The 22,053-nt window shown below is 36.5% G+C and overlaps 1 protein-coding gene across 3 annotated transcripts; it reads right to left on the reverse strand.

Annotated features, from left to right (window-relative positions):
* Positions 1-144: 144 nt before the first annotated feature.
* On the reverse strand, positions 145-21,875 carry SKA2 (spindle and kinetochore associated complex subunit 2). 3 transcript variants are annotated; one of them, XM_038376052.2, is made up of 7 exons: positions 21,698-21,875; positions 8,141-8,230; positions 7,110-7,286; positions 5,517-5,603; positions 3,730-3,769; positions 1,340-1,472; positions 145-455 (listed from the first exon to the last, which is right to left on the reverse strand). In XM_038376052.2, exons 1-7 carry the CDS (start codon positions 21,728-21,730, stop codon positions 329-331), a joined length of 687 nt encoding a protein of 228 aa, XP_038231980.1. In that variant the 5' UTR covers positions 21,731-21,875; the 3' UTR covers positions 145-328. The 3 variants fall into 3 exon arrangements, with proteins under 3 accessions (XP_038231980.1, XP_043355575.1, XP_043355576.1); XM_043499640.1 differs by lacking the exon at positions 21,698-21,875 and adding an exon at positions 17,578-17,716; XM_043499641.1 differs by lacking the exon at positions 21,698-21,875 and adding an exon at positions 8,580-8,882.
* Positions 21,876-22,053: the final 178 nt, after the last annotated feature.

Below are 22,053 nucleotides of genomic sequence, written 5' to 3' on the forward strand. Positions count from 1 at the left end.
CACTTACTCAGGAATCCAAGTACAAGTAAAAACGTTTGGTTAGACACCATTAATCCCCATGCAGGAAAACAAGTACTGAAACATGATGGAGTTAAAAATGTGATTCTGTCCTACAAATCTTACAAGCAAAGTAGTTTACAAAACTTGATATACGCTTTTTAATTCACAATTGGGTATTACAAAGAGAATCCTAACACAGTCACATTAACAACAAATTTTAACAATGTATATCATTTTTATAAACGGAGAACTATTTGCCTACCAATACGCCAGGAGCTGCACCCAAATTCCTTTTACCAAAATATGATTAGTTAATGTAGGCTTAAATTTACACAATTAACTTAGCATTTCCTTGTTTGTCAATTTCTACAATGGAAAGTTCTTTCAGGATTTGTAGTCGGGAACTGGTGGCTTTCATATGCATCTTGTTCATCTGTGCAACACTCAATGCTGCTCTGCAAGACAAGAGCAAACTATTCAACAAAGTATTTATTGAAATCTGAAAAGATAGAGCTCAAGTTCTTCTCATAAATAATTTCTCAAAAATGTTGCTCAACATCTTAAGTCAGGTCTACACTAGAAACTTTCCCTGATATAGCAATGTCAGGTAGAAGTATGTGTATGTATGTATGTATGTATGTATGTATGTATGTATGTATGTATGTATATGGGGAGTGGGGGTAGAAGGTTTGTAATAATTTTATCTGGGCAAAAGCCTTAATGTAGACAGTTATCCCAGTGTAAAAGTATTTTTATAGGTATAGCTTATTTAGCTTGTCAAACTGGAATAATGACAGGTTTCAGAGTAGCAGCCATGTTAGTCTGTATTCGCAAAAAGGAAAGGAGTTCTTGTGGAGGCATACTGGCAAAAGCATTTTTAACCAATATAATCTACAACCACACTAAGAGGTTTTATTGGTATAGCTATACCTGCAAATCTCTTCTAGCGTAGACATTTAAGTTTAATGATGTAGACCTGGCCTAAGTTAAACAATTTATTTCTGTTGAACTTGCCGTTTAATATTGTTAAAAGATGAGTAAAGATAATTGATATTTTCATTTAATCCAACCCTACTCAAAAAAGGAGTATGGGGGTGGGGCGAAAAGAGATATGATGCTGTGTCATCTTGGGACATTTATCCTAACAGAAATCGACAACAGGAGCCTAGATCAATTTTTGAAACCAGTTAACTGCTTGCTGCAATATGATGACTCCAGACTTAGTTGCTGTTTGGTTTCAAAAAGGCCTATATTAAGTTATGATTTATCAGTCACACCAATGACCTATTAAAAATGAAAGGCTTGAAAACCAATAATCATATACTCTTTCAATGCTTACCTGTTCCTATTTAGAACAAAGTAGTTAAATAGTTCCCTGTAAAAGCTGTTCAGGTCCACTAATTTAACAGTACTTCTGATAATCTTTGGTACAGCCATCAACATCTCCTTAGTCACTGGTTTGAACTGTGGTTCTAGCAATTTTAAAATAAAAAATTACTCAAAAATATACACAGATGAAGTTAGGGTTACTTTAATATTTAAAAGTGCTCATGTAATACAGCTTACATAGCATATTAAACTGCTGCAACACCTAAGTTTTGCTCAGCACTGACACTGGAAAGCTGGAAGACTGTGAAAGGCATATCTTCCCATGTACCAACTATAACAGTTACATGAATACTGTTCTGAACATATTGTTGGAAGCAGTCATCCCTGCTGAAAAGTGAAATTTATTTACTGGCATGCTCATCATTATGCATATGCAATGTCAAACATATAGAGTATAACAGGCGGCATCACTTTCCATTTGGTTTTAATCTCAGCAATACAATGCTTTCCAGCAGTAGCTTCAAAAGTATCAATTCTTGTTAACCACCAACCTCTCCAGTACATCACAATTTCTATGCAGTAATGTGCAGTTCTCACCATTACAGCTGTAGCATTCAGAGTGATGTGCTGAGCAAAACAGGTAATTTCTTTAATAAATCATGGAAGTGAATACAAGTTTAAAAATACAAAATACCGATAAAATAAAAAAAAAAAAAATCAGTGAACACATCTTTCTAGCCTGGCAAGTTCCTGTAGGAACTTCAGAGTCCTGAAGATTATAGTTTTTCCCACTTTAGATACTTCTGGTGGCCAGGCACCAAACAGTCTTCTCCCAGCCGAAAAAGAACAAACAAACAGTGTTCCTCTCAGAACCTTTTAAGGACACTCTTAAATGATCTTTCTCCCCCCGGCTTGTGTAACATCTCCAGAGTGCTAAGGCTCTTACTTGCCTGGGGAGAAAGTAGGTATATATGGAAACCCAATATGGGTCTGTCAATTTGCTATAACAAGACGCTACCAATAGATCACTGGGAAAACCCCTGTTATAAAAAGATTTATGTCGGGACAAAGCAATGATTATTCCCATATTAAGACTAACACTGTCTAACTATAAAGACAATTTCAGATTTAGGACCAGTTTCAGTCCTGGTGTAACTCCCAATGAAATAAATAGGAGTTGTACCTGAGGTTGAACTTGGCCCTCAGTTCCTTACTTTTAAGTATATACTCTCCAGTGAATGTCAAAAACTAGTTACTAACATCTGTGTTCATTTATTTTATAACTACAGTAAATTAACTGTTTACTTCAAGCACTAAGTTCTACAGACATCTCAGACCAAAAACTTCACAGCCTGATCCTGTTTCCCCCACAAGTGAATGGAAGTTTTGCCATCAGTGGTAGTAGGATCCTTCATTTCTCAGCTAAAATTATTTGCAAGGCTTTACTTTCAGAAACTGAAGCAGATTTATCCAACCATCCCTTGGTAATGATTATTATAATTAAGGATAAGAGTGTCATGGAGTGTCAGAGACCTCTGAAATTTTCTGCTGCAGTTTCAGCCCTGGGGCGGTGAAGTCAGAGCTGTCAGGGGCCCTGGAGCTTCGAGCTGCCACAGGTGGCGGGGACCCCAGAGCTGACAGCTTCCATAGTGGTGAGTACTGGAGCCTTCTTCGCAGCGGAGCTTAGGCTCTCATCCCCCCAGTGGGGCTTGGGCTTCAGTTATCCCCCATCAGTCCCCCTCCTCCACACCCATTATTTTTTAGTAAAAAAGTCAGGTCACAGGTTTCCATGAGTTTTTGTTTATTGCTTGCAACCTGTCCATGACTTTTACTAAAAATAACTGTGACAAAATCTTAACCTTAATTGTAAGATATATTTGAAATATCAAGGTCAACATTTAGGACATCAGTATGTATCTTAAGAGTATATTGACATTGTTAGTGTATTTCATTGTGGGCCTATATTATGAAATTTAAGGCTAGCATCCAAAAAACTCCAACTTTTTAAATATTTACACACACACACAAAATAAAATATACATACATATATAATATGCCCACAATGAAGTGTGTGTATTAAAAAAGTTGATTTTTTTTATGCTAACCTTGAATTTCACAATATATCGGTCCACAATGAAATACACTAACAATGTCAATATACTCTTAAGATACATACTGATATCCTAAATATTGAACTTGGTATGTTTGAATATCTTACAATTAAGGTTATATGGGTGTGGATCTACCTACCTAGCTACACACACACACACACACACACACACACACACCCTCTATAAAGAGAGAGATATACACATTTTTAGCAATCAGAAAAAAAATGTTAATGCTCAGAAAAGGAAGCTGATTTCTGCAAAGCAGTAGAAGGGGGTTGTCAGCACTTACCCCCGTCTGGAATAGGAACTGTAGACACTGAACAAAGTGGCTAAAAATAAACAGAATGTGATGTCAAGTTTCATATATACTGTACTACAATTTTGAAGTAGTAGTTGTAGTTTTTAACATAGTTACCAATATAGAAATATGGCTGATTGTTGGCAATTAATTGCCAAGGAATTGATATGATAGAATTCCTAAGCATTACGTGAATGCTTCCTGGTGAGTTCCCGCACTAGCTACTAGTCAGCATGCAGAAATCCTAGTGCCAAACAGATAAGATAGGTTTGGGAGGGGAGTGGGGAGGAAATCAGCTGTCAAGTCAGGCCAGCCAGTTCTCCTATCTGGTATGACTGAAAGCACTGCACACAAAGCACAAGGAAGGGAAAGAGATGCTTAAGAGCTTTATAAAGCTGTTCGTGCAGGCCAACAGTCCTGATGGGCTCTAGAGGAAGCTGCATCCAGCTTTCCTCAGCCAGAAGAGAGGGTTAACAAACCATAGAGCCTTTAAGATGGGGTGATTTCTCTTCCTCTTTGAAAAACAACAAAAATATGCAATACCCATTTAGGGCCCAATCTTGATTCCCTGACCTCAATGGGAGCAGGGGTAGGCCTAATTTTGTCTGAGGTATTTGAATACAAATTATATCTTGACCACTCAAGATAAACAGGGGAAGGGAAAAGATAATGAGTTTTACTTAAACTGTAAGCTCATTGGGTTGGGGATGGTCTTTGTTGCTTTTGTACATTGCCTGGCACAATGGGTCCTATTCCATGACTTGGGCTCCCAGGCACTAAAGTAATACAAATGATATTATTATCATTGTGATTTAATTAGGATTATAATTATGTTAATGATTAAATTAGCAAAAATAGAATTGAAGCAGAAAGATACTGGAAGGCTGTCAAACAGTGATGATGAAAGGACAGAAAGTGAGGTGGCACTGATAGAGAAGCAGTGGAAAAAGGAGAGAGACAGACAAGGTCAAGAAGATACATAAAACCTAGACTTAAATCATATTTGTTATAATGTAACAAAGATCCTGACTAAATCTTTGCTGATATTTGTTGTTTAATACCATGAAAAGTCTTTGTTATGATTGGTTTTATGGCAGAAATCCTGAGTTTCTGCCTAAAAGTGTTAGACTTCTTTAGTTTCATATTATATTGCAGCAGCATTGTAATGTGGTTAAGTTATTCTTCGCCAGTTTTCAATTTCATATTTAACAGGAAATTAGACTAATTTTCAATATTGATAGGCATTTGACTGAAGTAATTATGCTCTTCACCCCCACCCCAAAGATTTAGTAGCTATTCTACTAATAGCTGAATGATCTGACAGAGCACTTGTGACAAGAAACTGATCAACCAGAACAGAACGCTCTTCTGAATTCAAGGTACTGTTCATGTTTGTTTTATATGCTATATGTGATCTAAAGCGGCATGATTTACCCATCCTCTTGTAGTTTAAAATATATGCTACCATATAAATACAAAGATGTCACTGTTTTCTTAGTAAATGGTAAGAGATTAAAGTTGCTTTTCCAAAAAAAAAAAAAAAAAAATTCTTAAACAAAACCATTCCCTGGGGGAGGAGAAGAAAGGGGGGGGCACGACAAAACAAAACATTTGCGCAATAAACTGGAAAAGTAAAAAGTGAAACTATTTCAGTGCACACTCCTAAAAATTGCTAGTCAAGGGAGCAGTCCTAATTCACACAAATAGCCCATTGACTTCACAGAGATTACTCAGGAGTCAGGGGCTTGCAGAATCAAGCCATATAAAGCCACAATTACCTCTTCCACTGGTGGATCTGTTCCTTTAACCGTTTTACATGCTAAGTGTTGTGCTGCAGTCCGTTCTTCTTCAGACAGAGGTGAAAGCTAGGGGGAAAAAGAAACTGCTATTTTCACTACTTACAGTGGGATTTTCAGAAGCACTCAGTTCGCTTAAATATTTCCCCATTTAAAACTATGGTAAACTCCCATTAACTTCAATGGGAGAAGAGTTAAGGCTGAGTGTTTCTGAAAATCCCACCATTAAACTCATGTTCAAACGCCAAATAAAAATCTACTCATAGTATTCTAATGTTAAATCTATAGATTAACATCTGAAAAATAAATGTTCCATTTAAAAAAAATTCTAATCCTGTCTTTTAAATTGTTTCATCAATCTCCGCTATAGTAAGTATAGAGAGGGCTACAAACAAATATACAAACTACTGGCTGAAAATTTGTTGCCTAATCCTACTTGGCACAAGTAAGTGGCTCAGGACTTTACCACTTCACCCCAGGACAGAAACCTATAAAATTATTCTCAACATGCTACTTGGCAGCATAACATTGGCACAAATGGAGAGGAAAGGTCATTGTATTTTCTCTTCTGAGCTGTAAGGGAAACTGCCATTTTTTAAATAATGAGAAAGCATAACTTTATATTATATATTATATTATATATAAATATAAAAGTAGGAGTCACAATGTTTGGTTAGGGACACGGTCAGATTAAGTATAATATTTTGAGAGAGGCAGTGCCATCCAGTAAGTGTACTGAACACAGGGCTGGGACCCAGGAATATTTTAGTTTAACATTCTGTTTAATGTTGGGCTGGTCACTTAACTTCTCTAAGTCTAACCTTCCCTGTCTGCAAAGTAACTATAAGAGGTTGTTGAAGGATTAAGTAGTCAATGTTTGCACAACACTTAGAAACACAAGGAAACTTTTTAAAAATATGATAATGCTTACATAAAGCTTTAAATTTTCTATCATCTGAGATTATTCAAAATTAAAATAATTTTAGAATGTTCACAATTTTATATTTACCTCCACTCACAGTGAAAATACATTGGTCATTTTGTTTTCTTTACAGTCAGTTTTACTTTCTACCTGGCAGCTTTCAAGATAATAGAGAACACTTCAAAGATCAGTTTAAAAATTGGGATTTAATTCAGTGTCTGAGACATCAATTTCCATCAAACTATTCAGAGACATGGCGTATGATTCACCATTGTGTTACTTCATCTTGAAATCAATGGAATTCCACCAGAATTATCTTGGATTACCACAATGGTGAATCAGACCTATGAGTTGGGCCCAGTCCCAGAAACCTTAATTAATGTGAGTAGCCCCACTGAGTTAAATAGGGCTGCTCAAATGCAAAAGCATTTTTAGGATTGAGTACAATATATTGAGCTGTTACTTCAGTAAGGTGATCTCTCAACAGAAAATGTAAGATTTTTCCACCCAAAAAATAAAATCTAACTCCTGTTCAAGTAACATTTTTGTACATACATGTTTAGTCTTGATTTCAAAGGAACTACTCCCATCCATAAGGTTACATGTGGACATTTACAGGACTGGGGCCCATATTAGTAAACTGAAAACATTACCTCAAGATCAGCATGTCGCTGTAGTGCCTGCACCATCTTCATAGTGTTTTCTAGAGCAGCATGAATACAGCTCATAGACTCTCTTTGCTCTATGGAAATTTCTTCCAGCTGCGTACATAACATTTTATAACGCGACTTCACCACTGAGAATTCCTCTAAGAGCGTCACTGGATTTTCCTACATCAAGATGAAAAGTACATTTAAACTAGCAAGACATTAGAAAGATGATCCATTTGGCTACACAAGACTAAACAGATTAGATGTTCCCAAAGTATATGGCAACTAGAGCTTTTCAAAAAAGAGACACTTTATAGTGGAAGTGCTTAACTACAAATCAGTAGCACATTACCCATAAAATGACATCTTTCATGTTTTGGAAACCTCTTACTCCATCTACCCATGCCACATGATAACTTTTCATAGGCAAACAAACAGTAATAAGTCACTAACTCTCAGGTTCCACAGAAGATACAACAGAATGAAGATACTGTGTTTTTGTGCTTTCTTAAATTTTCCTGAGTTAGAACATGTAAGCCACCTCTTGTGTAAAAAAAACAAAAACAAAAAACCAATAGTCTTTTTCACTGCATCTGAAAATGTGGGGTGAGTGAGGGAAGATTTACAAAAAATACTATAAATAATGTATTATACCCCCCTTACCCTTTTTCTCTTTCTCCCACAAGCCCTGAGTTTAGTCATCATTTGTTGGCTGATCTATTGCAAGTGTCATAGCAGAGGTGTGTCTTGAGGAGGTTGTTGAAGTTGACAGTGCCTCCTAACACTCCAGCTGATTTCTCAAAACACCAGTATGGAGCATTCCATTATACTAAGATGTGGTTATTTTGAAATAAATCTACATCAACTGTCTTGGTATGTTGCAAAAATAGAGTATAAAAACAAAAACAAACAAGATGACCAAGAGTTTTTGATATATATCCAATAAAACGTGTTTTACGATTAGAGAATTACCCATTTACAGTGAATTTGTGCAAGATACAACAAAATTTACAAATTTAATCCGAAAATAGTACCTCTGCTGATGGATTATCAGGAAGGTTTTTCATTATTTCAAACTCCAATTTGTGTTGAATGTAATCCAGATCAGATTCTGCCTTCTGGAACTAAAACATTGAAGATCAACCACAATGTATTAAACAACAACAAAAACTCAGACAAAAAGCATAGTCATCTATCACTCTTTCCTGCACTAACAAAAACAAAAAAACCCAACCCCCACCCCCAGAAATCAAGATGTTTCAGTTTGAAAGGCTAATGTACTATAAGCAAAGAGCTGTTCCCCCACTTACTAATGTTTATAGGTTATTCCAACCTTATATACCGAAGAGTAAACTTGCAAACTCTTTATAGTCACCATAATTAAAGGCAAGTAGCCTTAAAGCAATTAGCTAGATAAGAACTTGGCAGGCAATGAGAAATAGTGGCCAAGAAGGTCCTTGAAGAAAAACTTACAGGAGCAGACAGCAGCATTTTCTTGCATTATCTGACAGTTGAGCTCACTGCTCTTCACAGTGCAAGTGTTGCATATTATACAATAAGTCCCTGTTGCCAGTATGCAGTTTAGACAAAGGAAAATAGTGATCCAGAATTGAGAGAGTAAATTAAAAAACTTTTATATCAGTCAAACCAGGTAACATTCTAGGACCTGTCATAAGGACATGCATTCATCAGTGGCAATATCTCTTTGGGTGCACTCTACTACACCATGTAGCATGCTGTACCATTTAGAACAGGGGTTCTCAAACTGGGGGTCGGGACCCCTCAGGGGGTCATGAGGTAATTACATGGGGGGGTCGCGAGCTGTCAGCCTCCACCCCAAACCCCACTTTGCCTCCAGCATTTATAATGGTGTTAAATATATTTTAATATCATCCTACTTATGTCTTTCTGCTTACGAAGCCAGAGAACAGAATTTCCTTTCAGTTGCTCCTGATTAGAAAAATATGAAATCAGGAATGGTTAGATTTGTATTTAGTTTTGTTCAAAGTAGATTTTGAGAGTCCTTATTACAGCTGGTATAGGACATTATTCCAACCCGTTTGAGGACTCTGGAATATATCAATCAATAAACAAACCAACCAACCAATCAACCAGAAGGTGGTTTGACAATCATCTTGTCTGGAAGAAACTGCACGTAAAACCCTTTGATAAAGAGGGCTACCATATTAATATAACCCTCTTGGCAGACACAATGCCCAGTGGGCAAGATTTGAGATTATGAAAATATGTCAATTTTTCCACTGCAGGTTTAAAACGTTCCTTTGTCAGAAATACCCCATTTAGGCTCCATTATATGACCTTAGATTTCTGAAAGGGGACTCCTGAGAAAAAGCAAAGTGGAAACAAGAGATAGAGGGATTCAAAAGAAAATAGAAGGAACTGGGTGCACTGTACTTTATGCAGACCATTTGGGGTGAAATCCTGACACTACTGAAGTCAAAGGGAGTTTTGCCATTAACTTCAATGGGGCCAGGATAACATCCTTGGACTTTCAGAAAATTCAGGCTCAGCTCTTATGAGAATTATTCAGTGAGAAGTCTTTCATAACATACTTCTGAGATCAGTGGATGTGGGCTGAATATCCAGAAGCAGTGACCAGAGTTTCGGATACTGAAACAAAAAGTATATACACACACACACACACACGCAGGTATTCACTCATACACTAGGCCTACCATAGTTTATTGTTGACTTTGTTTTTCTGATACAATAGGTTTTGAAGGATCTAGGGAGGATTTTTCTACTAGAGAACTTACGTTATCTGATATCATAACTACTGTCAGAGGAAAGGAGTTATCTTCCAAACAATGTCAGAGAAAATAGTTTTCAATTCTGACTAAAGTCAGAGAAATGACTGAAGTCATTGAGATGTTGGTGTTTATTCCAGGAATTTAAAATGAAAATACAGTGGATGTTCATGGGTTGGTAACTTCTCCCACAATAGTATTGTTTGTAAAAGCACATTTCCCTGGTCTCTTAGATTATTTTGGTGAAGTTAGAGGTTTAGATGTTATGACAGAACAAGGGCTTTCTATACTCTTCTAAAAATTGATATTTAATAATGAAATATGAAAGTAAGGCTGCTATTCCCTATCTCTTCCACTGAACCTTTCAAAGCTCCAAGAACTTCTTATAACTAAAAACCCATTGCAATTCTCCCATTAATTCAAGGAAACTATTAGAAATTTCAGCTGAAGTTAATACTTTAACTGTTTGCATTATGTACTGACAAAATGCATTGTAAACTTCTTTTGATTCTTTAAACACATTTTGTATGTTATTGTCAGTTCAACAGCCTTTGTGGTGTTAGCATTCATTATATGTAGACAGCAATCACAAGAGCTTTTCTGCAAACTTTCTGTTCTTTAAAAGGAAATATAATGTACAAAGTGATCCACCTTTGACTGGCATCTTATTATGCAGAGCTTTCTTTGAATGACTGAACGGTATGAAAAATTTAATAAATATTTTAAGTGTATAAAGGATAGGTTTTCATAGTGACGACTTATTTCATAGACTTATGCACAGTTGCCACAGATATTAGTGAAACTTTACAGCAGCTAAGTCCCCACATCTAGCTTGAAATGTTACCATATATTGTCTACAATTTAAAATGAGTCCAAATATTGTAGTAAAAGAAAATGACAATCAAAATATTGCACTAGTAGAAATAGGCAGGTAACATCCAACACCTGCTGCTAGGATAATTGTGTTGCCTCAGTGAGTAACCACACTAGAAAAATTTTCTAGGCTACCATCAGATACCCTGATGAGTTAGAAACATTCTATTCAAGTAAAAAGAAAAGCAGTACTTGTGGCACCTTAGAGACTAACACATTTATTTGAGCATAAGCTTTCGTGAGCTACAGCTCACTTCATCGGATGCATATGAATCCCCACTTCTCCTTATTCTCCCTTACTCCCTTTGTCTATCCCACTCTATACATCTACTCTTTCCTTCCTCCCGCTCTTGTCTTTGTACAGTCTTTCACCATTGCCTGCATTGCCCACCGTGTGGAACCATCCGTTTCTTACTACACCAAACACACACACCTTTTCTTAATTCACATCTCAAGGTGAAGTTCTTCTGTGGAGCTTTTAAATTATAATCTAAAGTGTGAAATTATTTAAAAAAAAAAAAAAGCAAAGAAAACATCTTTCAAAAACTGGACCTTGCCTGATCCATTCATGTATTAGGCACCTGAATTTTATTGTGTTATGTAAATGGTAAATCCTTTGTGAGAGACGCTATCTTCTATGCATGATACGGCCTGTCATTTGTACTTGTAAATTTGACATTTTTAAAAAAAAGTGATATTTTAATATTAAATGTCTATGGGACAGAAATGCCACAAGAGAACTAGCACATCCATACCTAGGGCTTGTCTATATAGTGCTTATAGTCTTATAGTGCTACAACAGCACAGCTGTTTCACAGTTGCACTTAGTGAAGACACTATCTACGCCAATGGGAGAGTTTCTCCACCTCCTTGAGAGGGGGTAGCAATGTTGACAGGAGTAGCCCTTCCGTTGATGTAGCATGGTCTACACCAGGGGTTAGGTCAGTAAAACTACGTCACTCAGGAGTAAATTTTTCCGCATCCCCGAGCGACATAGTTTATATCAACAAAAATGTATAGTGTAGACCAGGACTTGATAATGTAACTGTATTTAAGAGTCAGTCACTGCTGCTTCAATTTTAAATCTGCTCTTACATGAGTTTGTTACTAGGACATTAAGGCCCGAATCCTCTTCTATTACACTTCTTTTTTGGAAGGATTGTTACTTGAGTAAGCCAATACAAGAAGCATTTCATACAATAACATTGCTAGTTTTTATCATTTGTTTATAGACTAAATATTTGGTATCTGACATTCAAATGTAAGACTTTACTAATGAAACAAAAATACTCTCCCCCCCTCCTTTCTAGTTAATGGTGTTAAATCTTCTCCATCAATTTCTACAGCTCTCTCAGCCTGGTCACTGTCCTTTCTCAATATTAAAAAAAAAACTCTATTAGCAATAATGTAAACACAGCTGTGAGTAGAGACTATCAATGATAGTTCAGGATCTGGTTATATCAACAGATATTTTATTTAAGAATGTGTCCTCTTGTTTGATCAAAATACTCACAACAAATTTAATTATTCCCTGATAAATCAGGCAGATAAGTGGATAATCAAACTGATGACATCACCAACATGTTTCACTCAATTCTTTTCTTGGGATAAATGAGTCACTAGGGAATTGGATAATTGTCCTGTGAAATAGGTGATAAGATTATTGCTTAATTAACTTTCATCAGCCATTTTAATGTCTATTAGGGATTTCTGGTTTACAGAAAGGCAATGTGCCCAGTTCACAAAACTAACACTGAATTTCTTCATGTAATCATTTGGAATTATAGTTGAGAGAGGGACTGTTTTGAATATAAGCTAAATATTTATAGAATTAATTTAACTCAATGTGGTTTTCACTGTTAGAACTGACTTCTCACTCTCTATAGCAATAATTACAGTTTAAGTTAAACTGTTTGAAATGACCAAAAAGAATTGTGATGCACTACTACAACTTAACTTCCATTGACTTCAGTGGGTTTTGGATCAGGCCCATATATAGGACGTTAAGTATATCCAATTGTCTTATCTTGTTAGAAGATTGCTTCACACAAAATAATGGAAATCACAAGATCTTTGCCCATTAAGACTTACGTCGGTCTACACACACACACACACACACACACACACACACACACACATTTTTTGTCTTGAAAATTAGAAATCTTTTAATAGTCTTCTTAAATAGTTTAAAATAAACAAATCATAATGTGACAAAGCTTCTCCATCTATCTCAGATTTATGTCACTATAAAAAAAGCCATTTTAACTTCTCTCTTCTGATTTACATCCATCAGATTCTTTTGGTGAATGATGCAGATTTGCAATGCAGAATTAGCCACCATGTGTAATAATACATAAGAACCACTCTCCTTTTGAGGCATCTCCTTTCCTTGTACTCATTTATCCAAACATTTGCTGCTATTTAACATTTATCTTTATTTAGCCAATATTATTCCAGAAAGGACTATAGTATTGTACACATCACATCACATGGAATGTCATGATCTGTACCCATTAGACTCAAATGTTTCAAAGGTCCTTTTCTACAAAAAGAATCAAAATTAATATTAAATATTTTCTAACCACCCAGCAACAGTAAGTGGAGGAAGAACATGGTGTGTGATCGGAGATCACTTAAATTATTAAACTGTTTTAGGATTACTTTAATAAGTGAATCAAAAAGTCTGATATTAAACTCAATCACCAATAGAAAAAAATCCTCAATTAGATTTACTATTAAACTTATTTTAAAAGAAAATAGAACAGTCAATAAACAAAAATATTAGACAATTAAGAAACACTAAAAGTTATGTATTCAATTAACAATTAACTTTCTTGAAGTTTCTTGAAAGGTTCCTTTTGCTCCATAAGGGAGATTCTGAGAAGACACAAAAATAAAACACTGAAACAATTCTATGAACCCCATAACTTCACACCAACCTCCTCAAAATTCAGTTTTCAATTTCAAAAGTACATAAATAAATTGCTATGTAGCATACAAGTGCTGAACCTATCTGACAACCACATCCTAAATTGATATAATGAGAAGGTGCTGGTCCGTACTAATAAGAAACTTTAAAAAAAAATATTCCAGTCTAACAACAAAACACCTGCTAAATACTTCAAAATATTAAATGGGAAAACAAACAAGATTAAATTTTAAAAACCCACAATTTATTCTCCTGAGCAGACTGAATTTTTAAAAAGTCAAATATACACAAATGGTAGGTCTAGGACAAAACTCACAAGAATCATAATACTTAGCTCGTTTCCATAACAAATATTAAAATTCATATTGATAGTAAAATACACCAGCTGATTATTTAAGTAACTTAAAATTAAAATGCATTAGTTTAAAAAAAAAAACATGAAACAAATGTTCAAAGATAACACCTATTTCGTAACACACAGAACCTATAGAACTTTGATATTAGTTTTTCCAGTTGCCTCAACAAGCCAATACAGTTACATTATAATAATATTAGAACCTGAATTATTTGCAATTGCATTCCTTGTCACTATTTTTGCAATATTAAATTGTAGTTCAAATTTCAAAAGGTATTTCCTTATTGATGTTGTCCTGTGTTTCTAACAGAACTCAAAGTTAACATAACTCACATTATTTCTTTATAGCTTTAAAAATTCCAGTAAGGACATCTTTACAGTGATGTCCTTTAATTACAAATTAGCAACAAACAGATTGTGTAATCAGGAATTTATGTGTATGTAACCCTGAAAACACAGATTATAGAAACATTAAATCATGAATAATATAGACTCATTTGTCATTTACAGTCAGTACATTGGGTTTCTTAAATTGAACAAATGAAGATGACAGGAAAAATACAAACAAACACAGTGAATGGCTTTACTATCAGTAGATGCTGATGTATTTTTGGTATGCGCTTTCAAAAGACTCCCATCAACAGGCTTTGGAGCAGGCCCCAAGTCAATGAGAATTTTGCCACTGACTTGTTTGGGAGCAGGATATATCCAAAGCATATATACTTTTGAGATTCACCTTTCAGTGTACTGAAAACTTTCACTCTCTTCAACTGATTAGGGTGACCAGGTGTCCCGTTTTTAAAGGGACAGTCCTGTTTTGGGGGGCTTTTTCTTATATAGGAGTCTATTACCCCTCACCCCCTGTCCCATTTTTTCACAGTTGCTATCTGGTAACCCTACAACTGATACTTCTTTTGGCAAACTTTAGCACAGTAGTTAAAACACAGGACAGATGTGGAAGAGTTTAATCTAAGAGAAGTCCTCCAATTTTAGGAAGAAGAAGAAAATGCTTCTTTAACCTACTAAGCCAATAATTTACCATTTGACTTTGACAAAACTGCTCCTGAGGTCCAATCCTAAAAGTTATATTAATCATAAAAATATACAGTAAATTACTTCTTAATTACACTCTTTATTGTTTAAAAACCTTCATGAGGATTTAAAAAAAAATAAAATAAAAATCTGTCCTGGTAATTGTGCCATCCTCTGTGGGAGAAAGTTTATATTCTTTGTTTCTAATGACAGCCCATCAAAATAGTGTGTTTTTTGTTTATAACTTTGTTGTTTGTTTATAACTTCTTTATCTGCAGCCACATAATCTCAGAATGAAGACATCAGGAATACGGATTACTGTGACTGATGTTAAAAATCATCTAGGAAGACTTAGTTTCCAAGGTAATACAGTTTAAATATGTTTGAAGTAAGGAATACATTATAATTATTCGTGCCTTTATAAAGTACGAAGCACAGCTCATAAGAATATAAAGCATGTTAAGCAAGGCAGAATTTGAGATTTATAGACTGATAGTGAACCATTAACTGCAGGTTACTTCTATAATTGAGGACATTTAATTTTAATGTGACTATTGCTTGTCTATCATGTAACCTAATATTTTAAGACTTGCCGTTAACAAAAATAGTATAATTAAATATCACAGCTTGTTTTGTAGAAACATACCTACACATATTTAAGAAATTATGCCCATTATAAAAAACTTCCCAGAACAGCTTAGATGCATCTGAGATACACCCTTCTGTTCTGCCACTTATTACATTTTCACAAAATAAGAAACAAGTGTCTGTTTCAGCAAATGCATCTCTTTTAAACTTTTACAGTGATTTGATCTTTAATCCCCATTCAAGTTTTTTTTTTAAATCTATAGATACACCATTTTCTAAATCTAAGAATAGTAAAATACAATTTAATTTCAGTGCTAAAAATCTCACTATATTGTTATAGATTTGGAACCTTTGCACAATGAATATTTTACAACAATGAGAAAATGTAAATTACTCACAGGCTTTGAAGAAACTGTTAGAAGCTGTAGAGCAAGAATCAAGGTATTGCTGAGTAGTCTGCTTTCAGATGCTTTGACAATACTATTGCACTGCTAGCTGTAAAGTACAGTAGTGCAATAAAGTCAGAGCATTCGTTAGCAGCAAGATGTAGGAAAGATAAGAATAACCTACGTCAGCTATATTTTGAACAGAAGTAATGTTTCTATTTAGTAGGTTGACACTTTTTGAAACAAGGGAAACCAGAACATCTGGTCAACACCATCTATATATACACATACATACATGCTTTAAGTAAAAATAAGCCGATATCAGATGCTGGCGTCTTGTGGGTTATGGAAATCTGGCTAAGGTTAAAGCTCATCAGACCTACCAGACACATACGGGGATGTGGAAATTGTTAACACAGTATGGAATGTCTGGGTTCCCTTGACTAAGAGAAAATGATAAAAACACTCCAAAAATCTGTTGTGAATTCAGTTAAGAACATTTTGCTGCTGCTCTTGCCCTTGCCTGACCATTGCATTTCCAAATACATCTCTCTTTCATGTGTGTTATACAGTTGAACAGAATAATGAGATGCCATAGGTTCTCCAGCTGTGGTCCATGGACTACTGATAATCCAGGGAACACTTTCTGGCCACATGAAATTTGTTGTTCTTATTTCCAGCTGCTAAATTACCTTAAGTTTATTTTAATATTTTTCTAGCAAATGCTGTGGTTACCACATTAATGATACATGGTCACAAATAGGAGCAGGGGCAACATGATTGTGAATTAGGGGAGAGGTGTCTAAAAGACAGTTTCTTTATTAAAATCTGGTCTGCAGTATGAGAAAACCTTCAGAAACTCTAGGGCTAGATAATTCCAATGGCCATCTCCACCTGTACATTCTAAGATTCTTAACAGAAAGACTCAGACAAATAGAGGAACTGAATGAAGGTGCATTAAATCACCATTGCTGCAACTTGAGCCAGCTCCACACCTATGACATCATCTACATTGTTTTCCTAGGGAAACCAGTACCATGTTCCCTTCCTTGCATGTGGAACATATTTCTTGGGCCATGATCCTAGTTTTGATAAAGACAGCATGTGTGAAAAATGAGTAAGTGGCAATCCTACTTTATGATTATTGTAGCATAGTCTTCCAGTCTAACTAGACACAAGTACTCTGACCCTTAAATTGTGATTCCATAAAAAAAAAAAGTTTACTAACGTGGACAGTATCACTGGCCAATGCCCTTTTAACATTGCACTGCTTTTTGTGCATGATCACTAGTAGTACAACATAAAAAGGGCACTGGACAGACACCACTCACCAGGAAGTAAAAGGTAGGTCCAACATACTAAAAATACAATGAAATAAATGGAACAAGACTGCTCTCAAACAAGCATTTTAAGTTTAATCTAGCAATTCTGTTTTTACAGTAAGGAACACTGAAATGTTGCATACTTGAATGTATTTTCCTAAGACCTTTATACTATCTCCAACATTTGAAGGTCTGATTTAAAAGTAAATAATACTTACTATAAAACAACCATTTCTTAAATCATAATCCACCACCATATATTGTGCAGTACTCTCCTTAGGGCCTGATCCAATGCCCACTGAAGTTCATAGAAAGACTCCCATTGATATCAATGGGCATTGGATCAGAGCCTCGGCTTGGGTGCATATCTCCTTCTGAAATACAACAAGTCTTAAAAAAACAAAACAAAAAAACTAACTTAGGTTTATGCTCTTTTTACATAATGAATTTTACCACATTATGGATCCTCTGATTCACTCTTTTCTTATTGTAATTTGGTCATTTGTCTTTCAAATGTATGCAGACTCGCTTTTAAGCCACATGGCTATACAATATTATCATTCACATTGCTATTAATAAAATTAGTTCTTTTTAAGTTTTCCTACAAAACAACTATAGTCTATCCTTGGTTCCTCTAGAGATAGGAAGCTTTTCATGAAGTACATACTGAAACTGGGGAAGTACTATTTTATCATACTTCTATGGAAAGAGCTGATGACTTCATAGAAAATACAAGAAGAACAAACAAGCCAAAAAGGATAAACAAGACACACAAAGCTGCAATACCAGGGACAGTTAGCAAGACACAAATTCCCATTAATTTTAATAATTTAATGCTTTCAGAGAGAGATAGACACACACACACTCTTTTGAAAAGATGGCTAAGCTTGCATGCAAGAAATTCAAAAAGTAAAATGGTACAACTTTGGGTTCTTATTTAAATTGTAACATCTCATGTAAAAAAAAAAAAAGAGAGAGAGAGAGAGAGAGAGAGATTGAATACAACTAAAAATTCAACATGGCTCTGCATTGTGTCACTCATGGTCCTTCCTAATGGCAGAAGGCAGCTGGACATGTCTCCCTTTGGAACAAGTCAACAGTACCCCTAAAATCAAACAAAAGAATGCAAGATGGCCCTTGCCAATATAGGAGAAAAGAAATAAACTATAGTCAAACACTGGTAGCATAAGGTAGTAGTGACAGAGTGCAAATTTATATATATATGATGATTTGGTCCAAACCAATCCTAATGCAATCTAATGCAAAAATCAAGATGTCTACTTGGAAAGTAGGTCATAAAAACATTGGTTGATATCCTGGCTCCAATTAAGTCAATGGCAAGACTCCTATTGACTTTAAAGGGGCCTTGATATCACTCACTATTCCTTAACAGTAATTTGTTTGATTATTTATGTTCCAATTATTTTTGTGTCCTGAAGCAAAAATCATGAACCATCTGATTCTACAAAGTGTGGCTAAAATGTGAGTATTTGAAATACTGACACAGAATTTGACATTCAGGATATTGATAATTTCTAGGCAGTTTTTCCCACAATAAAAATAGTCTTAAAGAAGTTAATTTAAAAATAGGACAAGGTTAAAAAGAAAAAAGCAACAGAAGAGACAGGTAGATTTCAAAACAAATTGACTGTATGGACATTACTACCAGTTTTACATTTAAAATCAAAATTTATCTTCTGAGATTTGAGAAGAATTTAATCATCATTCAAAGTCAAACATAGTATAGTATTACCACTCCAAATATTATTTGAGTATGATGACACCACTTTAGTAGATACTGGATATGGGAAGCTATAAAGGTATAATTTACCAGATTCCAAAGTATGGCTTGGGATTTAAAAAACAAACAAACCAACCAACCCACACAAAACAGCTTAACACAAAGCATGTATCTTTCAAATATACTGTGAAATTCAGATTTACATAGTGTACATATTTAATGCCATGACCTTTTAACTCTGGAGCATTAGATTCAGATATTTTCTAATAAGGTGATACAAATCATGGTTTGTTTGTTTTTCCAAATTGTAATCTAGTGTTCTCATAAAACCACTACATATGTTACAGTGCTACTCAGAAGAGCCATTGGACTGGAATAGGCAGGTAATGCAGGTCACTCAATGAGATGACAGAGGCACATTAGAAGAACAAGCTTAGAAGGCATTCAGCCAAAAGTACAAGTTGTTTATTTTCAGACAACAAATACTTCATTTGCTCATTGCTGTTAACGTATTAAAGAAATAATTACATTGGAAGTGGAAGTTCAAAAACATGAATGGGAGAGACAGTTAGGTAACTGAAAAAAGTTATTAAATGAAATCGAAGGGGCTAGGAAGTGCTTTAATTTCGTGGTTATGAAAGTGAAGGGCTTAAAAGCACAGACTAGATTCAGGGATAGCGTGGACATAAAACATGAACATTTTCCCACAAAGCACTACCATTGTACCTCCTAGTTCTGAGTTTCTCTTGAGAAGCTTGTTATAGTGATTTTAAAATGTATAAATAAGGACCAGGAGAACTCATTTTCACTTTCCACCTAATTAAAGTTTCAATCCCACGTTTCCATATATTAAAATCCAGAGTACTAACCTACTGCAATAGCTAACTCCCTGTTAGCTCCACTCAATAACCTAGTGTGTTCTCTGTGGGGCTATTGATGGTGTATTAGATAGGTTACCAAAACTAGTAGCATTATTGAGATAAATAGGTAATTGGAAGTTTGCTGACAAATACCACAAGGAAACAATATAGAGATATTTTGCAGAATCACATTTTAGTGTGTGTAATTCTCATATAAAAGTTTATAAAATCTCTTTATGGCACAATGTAAGAATTAATATTCATAATAAATTAGAATGCACAGACCATTCCCAAACATCTCCAAGCATGTAAAACAAAATTATAAACAGACAGATATGTGCCTATAATGATCCCAATAATTTATTTCAGTACTTAACATAAGAACTCCAGAAACAAAAAAAAGTAGGTTAACACTTGAACTACCTCCTAAAGGATGCCACAGAAGGGCTCTGGTGCATATGAAGGGAAAATCCTTTCTAGGGCCTAATTGCACTATGAAAGTGACTTGTGTTAAAACACAGCTATTTAACATGACTGGAGGTAGGAAAAAAGGAAACTATGTTACACAGCATGACTTGGTCCTGCCTGGGGGGGACTCCATCAAACAGTGCTAAAATTAAGCTAAGAGACCTATGGCCTGGAAGGGTTGCAGTGAGCATCATCCTTCCCCCACAAAGCGGGGCACACAATACCAGTCTAAGCAAGGAGTCTGACTTTTTGCCACACTGAAACGGCCCATGAAAGATCTCCATTAGCATGGTCAGTGGGGAATAGGTGAGCCAACAGGAGCTCTGCCTCCACAAGATTTTTGGGAAATAGAACATCCCACACAAGTTTTGACCTCTCATCCTTCAAAGTAAGTGGAAACAGACCGGCCCAAGTGAGCTCTTCCCACCCTCAACCAGATGAGAGCATGGATCAGCTTCAGCACAGCTCTGCCCTCCTTCCCCCATACAAGAGGGGCCCTGTATGAGGGAAGAAGTGGCCTTGATGAGCTCTGCTCCAGTTTCCTCCCTATCCCACCACCAGATAAAGAGAAGAATGGATGAGTTCTGGTGAGCTCTGCTCCATCACCACCCCACTGGGATGAGAGGCAAATGGGACCACCCAGAAAACTTCTATGCCTACCCCACTGCCTCCAAGGAGAGAGAAAAATGGACGGGCCCAAACGAACTCTGCTGCTCCACACCCACCCCCGCACGATGGAACAGCCCAGAGTAGCCAAGTTCAGCTCCACATGTACTGGGCTGGAATTTCCATGCCCTCTCCCTCCCTAGAGGATGGGCCAGTCCAGGCAACCTCTACTCTACACTCCCCAGCCAAAGAGGAAATGGACCAGTCCAGGCCACCTCTGCTCCACCTCTCACTCCCCAGCCTGAGAGGAAAATGGACCGACCCAGGCGAGCGCCCTCCACACACACACACACACACACACACCCCGGACGGGGAGAGGTGAATGGAGCGGCCCGCCAAGATCTACCTATTCCCCTCCCCCGGGTGAGAACAAAATGAACAGACCCAGACGAATCTGTCCTCCCCCCGCCCCTCGAAAGAAGAATGGACCGGCCCGAGAGGTGGGAGGAACAGTCCTGTGCCTCCCGCTCCAATCCCCAGCTGCCCCCACGAGTCTAGATAGGGACGGTCCCCTTGACCCCTCTAGCCCACAGCTTGCTCCAGCGCCCGCTTACCTCCAGCCTCGCCCCCACAACCTCTCACGCCCCCGCCCCTTGAACTCACCATGGTCTCAAGCCTGGTAACCGCCGTCTCCATGTTGAATAGTTGACATTCCTCAGGCAGCGGCGGAGATATAGCCACCCCCCTCTCGGTCTCAGGATGGGAAAGCCGGGAGTCGTCATTGGGCAGCTGTCACTCACTGCTTAATTGTGATTGGCCCTCTGCTGAAATAGACCCGCGCCCATTGGGCGGGGAAGGACGTAAACCCTGCTGATGACACGGATGCGGCCGTTGGTTGGAAGAAAAACTGCACCATGTGATTGGTTAGGAAAGGAGAGCCGCGAATTATGACTGGCTGAGAGTAGACTCCATTTGTGATTGGCTGAAATTATGGATAATTGGATAGCAGGGTTACCACT

The sequence above is a fragment of the Dermochelys coriacea genome, chromosome 17 (assembly GCF_009764565.3).
Source record: "Dermochelys coriacea isolate rDerCor1 chromosome 17, rDerCor1.pri.v4, whole genome shotgun sequence".
Classification (NCBI taxonomy): domain Eukaryota; kingdom Metazoa; phylum Chordata; order Testudines; family Dermochelyidae; genus Dermochelys; species Dermochelys coriacea.

Excerpts from the sequence above, each read along its gene's own strand:
- SKA2 (XM_043499640.1), bottom strand. The coding sequence starts at position 17,616 with ATGGTGGTGGATTATGATTTAAGAAATGGTTGTTTTATA. Across the intron at positions 7,287-8,140 it reads CTGATAATCCATCAGCAGAG|GAAAATCCAGTGACGCTCTT; the intron begins GTACTATTTTCG and ends ATCTTGATGTAG. Across the intron at positions 5,604-7,109 it reads AGCGACATGCTGATCTTGAG|CTTTCACCTCTGTCTGAAGA; the intron begins GTAATGTTTTCA and ends TTTTCCCCCTAG.